Below are 14409 nucleotides of genomic sequence, written 5' to 3'. Positions count from 1 at the left end.
GATCATTTACCTGTTGGTCATATTTGATTGAGAGCCCAGAGTATGTCATACAACATTTAAGATAATAGCCAGAATTACAAGTAATAACATTACACCAGGACATATCAGATTTTCAGGAATTTCACACAATTTCTAGAACAATTATATACCTATGAAAACAAAATGTAAAGGAGGCATAGTATTATTTCTTATTTGACAATGCTTCTTATGCAATTTAACATATCAAATAAACCTAATTAGTTTAACAAATCTTTTGAAATGTTCCAGTGGTTCTGTGGAAAAATATGTTTCTTTTGGGTCAAAAAGACTTCATTTTAGATTTAGATTTTGGGAAGTTTGTCAAAGATATCAAAAGCTTTGGCCATTTGACTAAATAAGATCACGCATCAATATGAAGCAATATTTAATTACCTATTAGCAAAACTTAGTTCTTTTATTATTAAGAAGACTGTTTTTCCTATGTAATCAAGACTTCATAAAGCATCAAAAGTTATTTTGATAAAACACTAAATCTTCATTTTTCTTTCATAATCTCTCATCAGGAGCAGACCTAATAGTCCAAGAAAACTTTGTCCTTTAGCAAGTAAAAGAAACAATGTCTAGTTTTATATAAGTATACTACTGATGTTAAAGGTTAATTGTGAAACCCTTATAAGTAATTTTTGTCAGCCAGATCACACAATTAAAAATTCTCTTTCTTTCTTTCTATGTACATTGAAATTGTCCTTCAGTTTTCTCCTTCCCATTCTGAAACAAAATTACTCTCATTTGCCTTAACAAGTGCAACTTCATATTAGAATTTTTAACCTTTAGAAACCTTAATTTCTAAGTGAAAAATAAGGCAATCAACAAATACGAACTTTCTTTTATATTAGCATTCTGAGGATTGACAGATTTACAAATATTTTTTATAATTTTCAGAAACATACTTTTTCGTGGAAAATGTCTGTGTGACATAAAACATATTTACTAATAGACCCAAATTTATCTTTAGTTTCTGTGAAATAGGAAGCGAAACTTGATAACCCTATGTTCATTAATGAATGCTTCACTATTTTATTGTATTTGAAAATCATATAGATATTTAATAAATTTCTCACCATTTAATTTGTTAATAAAACTCTAAAGTTTCAGGTTTCCAGAAAAGTGTTAGATGCTATTTTTAAGTACACATGCCATAAAATATAATTGTTGCTAAAAGGTTTATCTATAAACTCTTATCCCAATTACGTCTATCTAAATTATTTACTCCCATCAAATAAATTTAGATCACTCACAAAAACTTCATGAGATATTAGACAAAATCAGCCATCATTTTAAGTTCTTCTTTGCTGACTAATTTTGCAATAAAGATGGCATGAATTTGACTAGTAAACCCAGGTGGAAGAAAAGTTGTTTATGTGCATTATATTCAATGTTGGTAACTTTTAAGATATGTCTACTTAATTAAAATACCAAACTGAAACTAGTTTTTATACCTAAGTTTTTCCCAGTTCACTTGAACTGGAAAAAGTTTGGATTTGTTTGTATTATATTTCTGAGAACTTTAAAATGCCCAATCCTTACAAGCGCTTGGCCTTTAACCCAATTAAATAGAGCACTTTTGCCAATTAATTTTAGCAATGCTATATGGAGGTAGAAAATATCACATATCCGCAATACAGTCATATATAGATGTACAGACAGACATACAGAGAGGCACAGAGACCTTATAGTTACTAATTTTTGTGGAGAATATTTGTAAGATTTCTCATTAGTCCAATTTCCAAATACTTTCTCTCTCCTTTTATTTTCTTCTGATGAGAGACATTGCATTTTAAAGAATGGCTTTCAGGTCACAGTGAAGGTGGGGGTAGAAAATCTACATCACAAAGGCACAGAGGAGGTATCCAAGTGTTCTTCAAGATGAAGTTTTTGGAGCATATTTGCAGGACAGTTCTGTTTCTGATATCCCAATATCTACAAGCATTTTTTTTTTTGGTGGGAAAGTTTAGGCCTGAGCTAACATCTCTTGCCAACCTTCCTTGTTTTGCTTGAGGAAGATTGTTGCTGACCTAACATCTATGCCAATCTTCCTCTATTTTGTAGGTGGGATGCCACCACAACATGGTTTAATGAATGATGTGTAGGTCCATGCCCAGGATCCAAACCTGTGAACTCTGGGTTGCCAGAGCAGAGCATGCGAACTTAACCACTGTGCAACAGGGCTGGCCCCTACAAGTATTTTGAGATGATTAGGGAAAGTTTGAGGATTGACAAAAAGGATTGACACGCTCATTCACCTATTGGAATGTTTCTTTCCCTCTGGGTACATAATTTCATTTTTACTTAGTGGAAGTGGCCTACGAAAAATTCCTATTAGGCTCTAAATATCTGTTTTCAACTTGGCTAAATTTCTGGTCATAAATTTATTAAATCCTTGGAAATATCTTATCAGGTTTCAGCTGGAACAAACAGTAAATATAACTGGAAGTATTGGGCAACTTCATTAATTGTAATTTTAGTTTCCCCTTGGGTGTTTATGGGAACAACACAGCAGTTTACCAGGAACCTCTCAGAGTCCTGTCAACATTGGTAGGAGCCTGTATGTGGGTCATTTTCAAAGGTAGATATCAGGTGTCTGTAAGGCCATTAACTTAGCCAGCTTTTGTTCGAGGTCATGTTGTCTTTTCAGAGTGGAAAAACAATTCAGACAGAAATTACTAGAATAAGTGCTTAAGTAGAGGAGGATAGAGGAGGCAGTAGGTGTTATGTCAGTGTTACATCAGTCTTATAGTCTTTTGTTTTAAGTACCTATTATCTCTTTAATTTTTTATGTCTTTTGCAGTGAAGTTTTCAATGCTGAATTTTTAAGACTTTTCTAAGATTCTGCATTCGTTTTATCTCATTGGAATGTTCCCCATACTGGCCATTGTAATTCTAGGTTGCCTCTGGTAAAATTTTGCCATTTTTTGTAGATATCTACCACTCTGGGACCACAGTTCTTAGACATAAAATAAACAGATGTGCAAGAAGGTTGTGTGCTCAATACTTTGAAACTTGATGATCTCACTTCATTTAGCTGAGGACTTTGGGTTCTCTGAGCCAAACTAACACCTAAGAAGGACTTGCCGTGGGATTGGGAGGTGACAAGTGCTTCAACAGTATTTAAACGTTCGACCCATGCACACAATTACGCGGCTTTGTTTTTTCAGAGATTCCCATTATCAATTAACTCATATTTAATATTCACCTGAGGCCTCCCAGTGGACTCAGTCCAGCTTAAATCGGACCCAGTACAACCCCAGACCCAGTGTGTTTCCTCTATCAGACCCAGCCCAACTCTGGCTGGTAACCACCAACAATCCTCAGGGAACTTTAGCCTGGGAAAAAGGATTGAGCCAGCAAACTCCAAAAATGGAGACAGTGGACTGATTCCAAGCAAAATGGAGAACTGAGGCTGCCACCTACAGTTCCCAGCGTGGGATCTGGGGACTGATTGGAAACAAATGGGGAATTGTAGAGTAAACCATCAAAGTTCGCACTGTGGAACTGAGAGAAAGAGCTAAGGGCTGGAATTTTCCACCCAGGAATTGTGGTCTGAAAGACTAAGGGTTTGGCTCTGGGGAACCTTCTGCTAGCTCAGTTGGCTCTGGGAAGAATCCTCTGCCAGCTCAATTGGGCCCCAGGTAGAGTCATCCAGCAGCTCAAGCTGACCTGCCCTGTAAAGGAAAGCCACGGATTGGTAGCTTGAATGCAAAAAGAGAGGAGCTCAAACTGAGAGGAACTTATGGATGGCCCTCCAAAATGCTCAGAAAGACACTGAACTCAAAATGGGGTTCATAGGGTACCATGCCTGTGTTTCTCATTGTCCAGGAATTCCCTCAGAAGTTCAGTTCCATCCCACCACTGTCACCAAATCTGCTAAAAAACAAAATTTAACTGAGTAAATTTGAGAATCTAATTGCCTTTATTAAATGATTCATGAATTGAAAAATAGCAGTTCTAGCAACTAGAACGGCAGTCTCAGTGTTGTAAGAAATGGAAGATTTAGACAGGAAAGAGGGCGGGACTAGGAAGTCATTTAGTAAAAGAAAAGAAAGGGTGTTTTTGGGCCCAGACATCTATTTTTGGGAAAAGGGAACTGGCACGGAATTTATCTTGCAGATTACCTTGCTAGTGCAACTCTAGAAATTTCAGATTGACTGTTTAGAGGTCACATTCTTAAGAGGAGATAAAACTGTAATTAAGTCTTGGTTTGCTATCATGAGGACAATTTTCGGCCTGTTATTTCTTTTTTATAATACATCTAATTTACTCACTTCAACTGTACAATTCAATGACTTTGAGTTACCATAGAGTTGTGTAACCATCACCACTATCTCTTACAGAAGACCTTTATAAACATCAAAAAAACTAGCTGCAGTGACAGAGGCTCCAATTTTCTCTAGTGCACTTATTTTTTTCTGCCCTGTGATATTGTAATTTTTAATAAGAAATGTATATTTGATTTTCATCTCTGTTTCTAGCACAGAGCTCCTAAAAGTCTTGGAATATCCTAAGCGAGGAGAGTGACAAAGATATCTTTTGTTGTGTTAATGACGTGACATTTGGACTGTACCTAAGGATGGGGGTTGGTTGCTAGGAGGACTAACCATGTGATTGGGGGGTTAGAACTTTCAGTCCCACCCTCCTGGCCCCGAGGGAGAAGAGAGGGGCTTGAGGTTGAATCAATTGTCAATGACTAATGATTTAATCATCCTGCCTATGTAATGAAACTTCCATAAAAACCAAAAAAAAATTACATTGAATGAGTTTGCAGGTTGGGATCCAAATCCATATCACAAGGGTTATACACATCAACTCCACAGGGACAGAAGCACCTGGCTTCAGAACCCTCCCATACCTCACCCTATGTATCTCTTCACCTGGCTGTTCATTTGTATCCTTTATCATATCCTTTAACAAACAGGCAAATGTAATTAAATGTTTCCCCAAGTTCTGTGAGCCACTCAAGCAAATTAATAGAAGCCAAAGAGGGGGTCACTGGAACCTCCAATCTATAGCCACTTGGTCAGAAGCACAGGGAACAATCTGGGCTTGGAAGTGGCATCTGACATTGGGAGAAGTAGTCCTGTGGGCATGAGCCCTTAACTTGCGGGATCTGATGCTAACTCTAGGTGGATAGTGTCAGGATTGAAATATGTTGTATGATTAAATTTGTATACATTTCTCCTGTTAATCTGTCTCCAGTCAGCTTAATTCTTAGGCCATCCACAGAACCTAAGAGGGTAGAAGGAGGTTTTTTTCTCCCCTGCAGATGCCTTTCTCCTCTCAATCTAACACCCACCACTGTTCAGTTATACCAGAAAACATAGATTTACTTCCTCTTGTACTATTACTAGGAAAATATTAGGATGACAACTTAATGCAGTACACTTTCACTCTTGGAAGTACAGACTTGGAGTCTTATTGGCTCCCCCTTTATTCAGGGGAAGTGCCAATTTTTGCAACTGAAAATTCAGTGTGCCTAGTTAAATCTGTAGTCAAATAAACAGTGAATCACTCTTTAGTATAACTATGTTCCATGCAATATTTGTGATATGCTAAAATATTTTTGTTATTTATCCAAAATTTGAATTTAATGGGACATTCTGCATCTTATCCAGTTAGCACGTAAAATACAGAACTCTCAGGTAAATAGAAATTCCATTCAAACAATAAATAATGTTCACAGTAACTATTTGCTATATAATATTTAGGATATTAGGATATTAAAACATGTGTCTTTTATCCAAAATTCGAATTTAATTTAGTGTCTATGAGGTTATCTGGCAACACTGTCTGTTCAGCTTCTCAATAGACACAGATTAGTAAAACAATGCTCAATTGTTGACCAAGGATGTAACAGAATTCATGTGTCCTCATTCCGTGCATCTTTCATGTCAGGATCCTCAAAGACTGAAATATAGCTTATAGCTTGAAGGCAGAAAGATGGCAAATATAGAAACCACCAGCGGGAGGGCTCACAGTATCGAATGGCAAAATCTAGACGTCCTAATATGATCTGCCCAATACTATTGACACAGTCTGTCAGGGTCATTCCCATGGCTTGGAATCTGAGTGTTGTCCGTTCTACAACTGAAAGAAAACACAAACAGGATTTTGGCTTTAAACTATGGTGGAATATCAACATCAAATAAGGCCTTGGAAAATGTACAAGATCAAAAGTATTGACTTACTGAGCATAGCACTGTTTACCATGATGTTCACAACAGAAAGGCCATCCAAGAAGCACAGTGAGCAGTCAAAGAGGCACAGGTGTCAGCAATGGCAAACTGGAGCAAACATGACCTGAGGATTAACTTCCTCCCAAACCTGAAAAACAGGTACAGGTTAGACCAGGGAACAAAACAACATATTGTAAAAGTAAGAGTGAAAAAGGACACATTTTGAAATTTAGGGAATGTTTTCACAAGTGAAACTTTGCACTTAAAACCTTGCAAAATCAACAGATAATCAACAATAGATGTTCTCAGAAGCAACTCTCTCTGTTAGTAAATAGATTCTTAGTGTAACAAAGCTCCTTCTCTAATTTGCTGCCAGTAGATCTTTGACACCAATTCAAATGAAATAAGACAGGCTGCAGTATTGGAAGATTTAACACATCATAAATATTCCCTGTACTAACTGATGCATTTAGCAGAGAAGGAAGTCTGTATAGTGTCTAGAATGCAGTGGATCTAACTTTGTTCTTGGGGTTCTAGGACCATGCAGGCTAAGGCTGAAGTTATGTGAAAGATTTCGTCCTATTATTGATTTCTAGCTTCACACCGTTGTGGTCAGAAAAGATACTTTATATTATTTCAATCTTCTTAAATTTTCAGAGTTTTTTGTGACCTAGCATATGATCTATGCTAGAGAATATTCCATGTGCACTTAGAAAGAATATGAATTCTGCTGCTGTTAGATGGAATGTTCCGTATATCTCTGTCCCCTACTACTATTGTATTGTTGTCTATTTCTCCCTTCATATCTGTTAGCAAGTGCTTAATGTATTTAGGTATTTCAATATTTGGTGTATATATTATTTTCCAGTTTTATTGAGATATAATTCACATATAGCACTGTATAGGTTTATGATGTACAGCATAAAGACTTGACTTACATACACTGTGAAATGATCAACAAAATAAATTTAGATAACAGCCATCATCTCAAATAGATACAAAAATAAAAAATATTTTTTTCTTTGTTGTGAGAACTTTTTGGATCTACTCTGTTAGCAACTTTAAAATATATCATACAGGGACCAGACTGGTGGCTTAGTGGTTAAGTTTGTGCTCTCTGCTTCAGCAGCCCAGGGTTCAGGGGTTTGGATCCCAGGTGCAGACCTATGCACTGCTCATCAAGTCAGCAATGGTCACACACCTCTACGTAAGCGCCTCTGTCATCAGAAACAGCAATCAGAACACAGATCCTTGATGTTTGAATGACAAGGTCCTTTTTGCCCGCCGTGGCTCCCACAACCTGCTCCAGAAACATGAGCATGGCTACCCACTACAGGGATGAGTGTGTGTGAATGGTAGCCACTAATGTGGTAATGGTTGAAATTGACTGAAATTAATCACAATTTATCAGCCAAGCCTTCACCTGGGAGCTGCAAGCTTTGATTAGACTTCATATTTCTAAAATAGTTAACCAGATACTTTCTGCCATTGTTTTTGTTGTCCACATAAAAAGATGTTTTCCTGGTGCTTCTTACTCTTCCATCGTCCCTGATGTCACTTCTTACATCACTCTTTTTCAATCCCTGCATCACTGACCATCTTGTGGAGCAAAGTTACTGGTTTGCAACATCAAAGGACTATGAAGAACTGTGGGACACTCTCCCCCAGACACGCCAGAATCTATGGACCGAGCACCATCCTTCAAGATGAACAACAATAGGTTCTATCTGGTCCTTGTTATGATAGGATCACAAACATTTCATTAAGAGGAAGAATGTGGCTGGAGAAGCCAATAATATTCATTAAGGATGATTTCCCTGGAATTCCTTACGTGTCTTTCTCAAATTCTGTAGTTTGTAATTTTTGCACTCCCTTGTCTCTCAGACGGTATTTTGGAAGTGAAAAGCAGAAGAATCTTGATTGACTTTGTTTTCAAAATCTAAAGTTCATAGGATAACTAGAGGGTTTCTGGAAGAGGTAATGAAAGAAGAGGAAGGAAGTTGAGTGATTGGGAAGGTGTGAAATCTGTGGAGAGTCTGTAGGTTATGGGGAGAAAGGCCCAGTCCTGACCCATGGTAGTGCCCCAGGGAAGCAGAAGACCCAGACAGAGTGGCTGCTTAGGGAGCCGAACAATCAGAGTGGAAGCCTGAGATTCCAACACCTCATGGGCTGAATGGGAAGTTGTAGGAGTCAAGTGTGTAGAGGGCTAGTATTAGCCTGGTAATTTCCTTGAACAGATAACTGATAACCCATAGCTACCCTCTCTTGTTGTCACTCCATCACTTTGGCATTGCATGTGCCTGTGTGATCTAGACATTTTTGGTAGAGAAGGATTGTGGCAATAATCTCCAAACAACTGACCTGTGATTTACTGCCAACCAGAAGGAAATGGGAACTTAAAGTTATTTTGACTCGTAGAAATTTAAAATGTGAGACCCTACCTGCACTTGTGTATTAACATACATACCCATTACATCTATTTTATGCCTATTTTTTCTTTTCACATTCAGATGCTTATCACACCTGGTAGTTACTACATGCTCAAAAATGGCTGCTAAATTAATGAAAATTTGTTTCAAATCTCTTAATAATGATGCCAATATGTGTTTTTAGCATCTCTCTATCATGTATTATTTTATAGTTTCACCATCAATCAAAGAGTTTCTATTTAACTATATTCTCACCAGCCTTGACAGTGATCACATTATAAGTTGATCTTTCATTTTAGTTTCTATTGTTTAATTCCAGTAGGTTTGTACATATTTTCATAAATTGATTGCCCATGATTCTTTTTTTCTCTTGAAAATGATATCTGCTGCCTTTTACTCATTTTATATGGAATTATCTATTATCTTTTTGGATAGATATTACGATAATTCTACATAGTAAAAGTACATTTTAAAAACTATTTATGTTGTCATTTGCTCTTTCATTTTTGACATGATATAATACTTTGAAATTTTACATGTTCTTCATTTAAACTTTGAATAAAGTTACAAAGGAGAAAGTAACAATCCCTTAGAAGTCCACCACTAAAAGTTACCTGTTTTTATCACTTTGATGAATATTTTTCTAGTTTTTTCTGATAAGTTGTTAGGGTTTTGCCCCACAGAGGCTTCAAATGAGTAGTATTCAAATATACTTGTCTTTAAATTTCTGGCTTTTGTGTTACTGTTCAAAACCTACTTAACCCAAGATATTGTAGGCATGCTTTCTAATGAATATTAGAGTTTTTCAATTTCATTTAACATTTTATTAAAGTATAATTTTTTAGTTTAGGTTAAGAGGTCACATTATAGTCATTTATTTTTAAATAGTTATTTATGCTATTTGTTGGATAATCCTTCTTTTTACCCTGTGATTTATGATGCCAATATTACATATTAAGTGTTGCATTTACTGTGATCTGTGTCTGGAATTCCTTAGGTATGTAAATGCATCTGCTATTACTATTTGACTATTTCACTTATAATAAAGGTGAACATTTGCTATCCCACACGCTAGCCAGACTCCCCTCACGTCGTGATTTTCTTTTTTTTGAATTACCTTATATTTAGTATCTAGATAAATTTGTAACCATTTTTCAAATCTTCCAAAAGTATGTAGTTTTTCATTGTAATTACTACATCAACTATTCTAGCAATTAATTCAGGGAAGAATTGCCCTTTTGAGTTCTAATCAAATTTCTCATCCAGAAACAAGCTGGCTATCTAAAATTATATTAACATTCTAAGTTCTTTTAAAATATTATTTTTATTCACATTTCTTATTATGATATTTATAAGTATGTTATACTTAGTAATTTAATACTGCAATGGGAAAAAAACCATTTTTGTTGTATACTTTTATTTATTAATTTTACATATTTTCCCTTATGAGGAATTATCTCATTTTCCCCCTTTATCTTGCTCTTGAATCAGCAGTTAGGTAGCTCTTGCAATTCCTTAAAATGGTGTCACTTTCATGGAAATATCTTCCTGCTTTGCTTTTCTCCAGCTTTTTCTCCTGGTAAAAATACAATGAAACCAACAAACACAAAAAATGAAAAGACATGGAATAAGCGTGTATGTACTGCATTCTTTAGGTCAAGCTTATCCTTCGCCAATGGCTTCACTAAACCCATGAACCTTTCCCAAAGGTTTTGAGTAAATCTTGTGAAGAATAAGAACCAGCTCCCAGGGCAGGATCTGGAAAGTCAGCTTTGACAGTTTGTACTCTCACCCCTAGACATCATGGCATTGGACAAAGGGGTTTTAGAAAAGGCAAAGAAGTACAGAAAAGTTTGAGAATCTTTCCCCATTCTTCATCACTTTAAAATCTCTCTTCTCAACACTTTCCTTCTCAGTGAAATTGAGACAGTCTGAATCTCACAGATTGCACAACAGGACTCCTTTCCTTGAGAAACATCATCTGTGGAAGGGGCTCTTGTCCTATCCCTGACCTCCCTCCGATTATTCAGTGGCCAGGGCAGTCCTCAGGCCTTGTGGTGGTTAATCTTATACGTCAATTTGGCTAGGCCAGAGTGCCCAGATGTTTGGTGAAACACTAGTCTAGATTTTTCTGTGAAGGTTCTATTGAGGTGTTATTAGTATTTAAATTAGTAGACATTGAGTAAATCATGTTACACTCCACAATGTGCAGGGCCTCCTTCAATCAGCTGCAGGCCTTAGGGAAAATGATAGTTCCCCCAGAGGAAGAAGGAATTCTGCTTCCAGATTTGCCTTCAGTCTGATGAGCACTTCCTTCAACTCTTCCCTGAGTCTCCAGGCTGCTGTCTGCTTGTGTATTTCGGACTTGTGATCTCCCACAATCTCGTGAGCCAATTCTTTAAAATAAATCTGTCTTGCTCTATATATACGCATCCTATTAGTTCTGTTTCTCTAGAGAATCAGAATCAGATTATACAGGCCTACAGGAACCAACAGTCTCAGAAAGCTTATCTGCCCTCCCTGGGCTGAGGGCTTCCAGGGCCAAGGGGATGACAATCCTGTGTTTGGATCTGTGCATGCTTGCAAAATATCTTCAGGGCTCTGTATGTCATACTAGGGCACGTAATTTTGGCTGCTTCACCATTAAACCTACTGGTTCAGGCTAGGGAGAGCAGATCTGTTTGATCTGTGTAGGTTTGTGGGAATCTGAGGCTGCTGTGGTAGAAAGATGAGTCTGTAGCTAAAGCAAAGGCACTGACCACGTGGAAATAGTCTGGGTCTAAAACTTCCTCTGGGAAAAATGACCTTGATTCTTGTGTTGTCCCCTTCATCACAGACTTATAATACACAGCAACCCTAAGGGACAGATAGAGGGTTTACTCACTCATTTTCCACGTCCTGGATAGAGTCAGGCAGGGGCTGATCCCTGGTTTCAGGAAGGAGTCGGACAACAAGTCCAGCGAGGATGGGAAATACTCCATAGATGATCCAGGGAAGGCGAGGGGAATACACCACTAGGATCATCAAGAGGGGAGCCAGGGCTGCCCCAATATTACCAGCAATTCCGATGATTCCTAAACCTATTGCTCTTGGGGTGCAAACAATAATACAAAAAAACTGGTCAAAATCTGCAACTGTAATTTGTGATTTATTATTTTGCTTTGCTTACGAGAGATAGCACATCAGTGTGTTTAGAAATGGAGATTGATGACATACTCTTGTTTTGAACATTTTCTCTCTTATTAGCTATCAATTAAAAAAAATTTTTTTTGAGGAAGATTATTCCTGACCTAACATCTGCTGCCAGTCCTCCTCTTTTTGCTGAGGAAGATTGGCCCTGAGCTAACATCTGGGCCCATCTTCCTCTATTTTACATGGGATGCCTACCACAGCATGGCTTGACAAACAGTGCATAGGTCCACATCCAGGATCTGAACTGATAAACCCCAGGCCACTGAAGCAGAATGTGTGAACATAACCACTGTGCCATTGGGGTGGCCCCATTTTTTTTCAAGTTCACATGTGCATTAGGACAGATTTGATCAATAAAAAAATACTCTTATCCATAGCATTTATACTTGGTGAGTTTCAGGAGATTATAGGGGAAGAAACATTAAAGGACTTAGTGCCTCGCAAAAAGTCAGTTTTTAATAAAATTTGGCTATAATTTTTATTATTATTACTATTATAATTAATTTTTTTGATAACTTCCCTACCTTAGTTTGCTTCTCCCAATAGCTGTACGTTATCTACAAAAGATCTGTTTTGATCCTGAGTGAGCGTCCATGAACTTTGTACCTGATTACAGTGGGGATTAGTTCATTTCCATGGGCAAGTGCACTGGTGATAGCGGCAGAAGAAACTCCTATTCCCAAAGATGCCAAAAACACACGCGGGGTCTGCATTTCTGGAGAGAGGAAGACCAGTGAGACTCCAGAAATTGGAGCTGAAGAAATCAACATCTCTCAAATTACAAATGAAGCAGACCATATTGGAGGTGTTTGCAAGGATAAAATATATTGTACAGAAACTACACAGAGTCGGAAAATGTGCAGTGTCTAATCAGATGAGAAATGTGACCATCAACATATTATGGCTTATGGAGAATAAAATGATTGAGTTATTTCATCTTCTCCCATTGCATATCTGAGCTTTGCCAGAAATGAAGAGGGGAAGGTGAGTCCCGCAGGTGCTCTCTTGAGTTAATTCTGTTCTGTGTCTCCTTTGCCCTTCACACAGAATGCAGGGCTGCCATGTGAGAGATTATGGAGCGGTATATGACTCATCCATTTGACAGTTTTAAACCTATGAGTTTGCACAATATTGACAAGAGGCTAGTAATGGAAAGAGAGTAATAAAAAAATTAAAAACAAGACTTCTATGTTGATGGGAGAGCAGGAGAGTAGCTTGATCTGGAATGTTTCAATATTCAAGTATAAGGACATTTATTAGGAAAAAAGCTGGACTTTGGCAACCACTGAAGGGAAATTTTAGAGGGTTTTCTATCCCTGACTTGTCCTCACTCTTTCCAAAAAATTTCATTAGAAACCTTACAGCGTTGGAGTGAACTTTGTTGTAAGGTTGCAAACTTGCATTATTGCTGACATTAAAGATGAAGAGTAAAGCCCACCAATCCAGGATCTTGTAAAACACATACATATGCTGGGAGTTAGGTGAAGCATGGTGGCCACCCAGTTTCCCCTATATGTTACATATGATCATTCAATTTAGTGAAATAGGTTCTGAGAGAGACTCTTAACTTCTTAGTGCCTTGTTCCTTCTGTACACTTCTCTGACTGAATATAAGTATATTTTGCTTTCTTGAGGTCAATATGATGCCCCTAAACCAGCGTTGCTATTATGGAGACCTGATATGAGACACGTGAGTGGATACGTAGAGATCAGAGAATAAATTGTCACTTAATCTGCAGTAATAAGCTAAAGCCCAGAAGAGGAAGTGACAGTATTGTGTCCTCACATGGGATATAATGACAAGGTCTAGACACTCTATGCTTGCTATATAAAGTGTGATTGGCCAAAGCTAAGTGATTAATCGCTGTCCTAGAAAACTGTCAGTAATAGATGGCATCAGTTTCCAGATACCTCTGGAATCCGATGAAGACAACCATATTTCTGAGCTGACCTTTACTCATCTTTGGTTCTTTTTCTGAAAACTTCATGGCAGAAGCAGTACTAACCCCCCATATTGATTTCAGGGAATCTTTAGAATACAATTCTCCTTTTCCTTCTGGTTTCAGGTAGGTGTGACCCCCTAGAATCCATGAGCAATGGAGAGAAGCCATTTCCCACTATGTGGGCTTCTTACCTTGGGGCACAAATATGATGGCCAGAATGGAGATTCCCAGCAGGAATAGGAAAAGCATCTGGCTTACTCTACGGCCCAGGTGATTCAGTGCCAAAAGGGCAACATAATTGCTTGGAAGTGTGACTACACCAAAAAGCACCTGGAACAGGAAAATATTTTTCCCCAAGTGCTGGAGGTGGAGACTCAGGCCATAAAAAGGAATGAAGGTTGCAAATCTATGGTTAAATGAAGAGAAAAAACAAATGCCATCAGGTTTAGATTCTCTGTCTTACAAATGATAATACTGAGCCAAGAAGCCAGGGGTTGGTGTCATGTGAGAAGACATGGTCTGATTTGTAGAAGATTTATATTGATTATGTCTTCTTATTTCCTATATTTTTGATACTCTGGTCTTTAGATCCTTGATCTTGAGGAGTCTGCCTTTTCCAGGGCTTGATAATTCCTC

The 14409-nt window shown here is 37.6% G+C and overlaps 1 protein-coding gene across 3 annotated transcripts in view; it reads right to left on the bottom strand.

Moving 5' to 3' along the window:
* Window positions 1–5605: 5605 nt before the first annotated feature.
* LOC106822082 (organic anion transporter 7-like) overlaps window positions 5606–14409 on the bottom strand; it is a 42102-nt gene continuing 33298 nt past the window's right edge. Inside the window, exons 7-11 of one of the 3 annotated variants that reach the window (XM_070488048.1) lie at window positions 13965–14179; window positions 12437–12545; window positions 11523–11726; window positions 6222–6357; window positions 5606–6120 (exon numbers count right to left, since the gene is read on the bottom strand). In XM_070488048.1, the coding sequence (XP_070344149.1) occupies window positions 6249–6357; window positions 11523–11726; window positions 12437–12545; window positions 13965–14179 (637 nt within the window). In that variant the 3' untranslated portion in view covers window positions 5606–6120; window positions 6222–6248. Of the gene's footprint in view, window positions 6121–6221; window positions 6358–9748; window positions 10215–11522; window positions 11727–12354; window positions 12546–13964; window positions 14180–14409 lie in introns of those variants that run through there. The other 2 variants (XM_014827102.3, XR_011495138.1) reach the window with 2 other exon arrangements.

This window comes from Equus asinus, chromosome 17 (assembly GCF_041296235.1).
Source record: "Equus asinus isolate D_3611 breed Donkey chromosome 17, EquAss-T2T_v2, whole genome shotgun sequence".
NCBI lineage: Eukaryota > Metazoa > Chordata > Mammalia > Perissodactyla > Equidae > Equus > Equus asinus.
The sequence above is the reverse complement of the archived record's forward strand: the minus strand, read 5'-3'. Positions and strand labels throughout refer to the sequence as shown.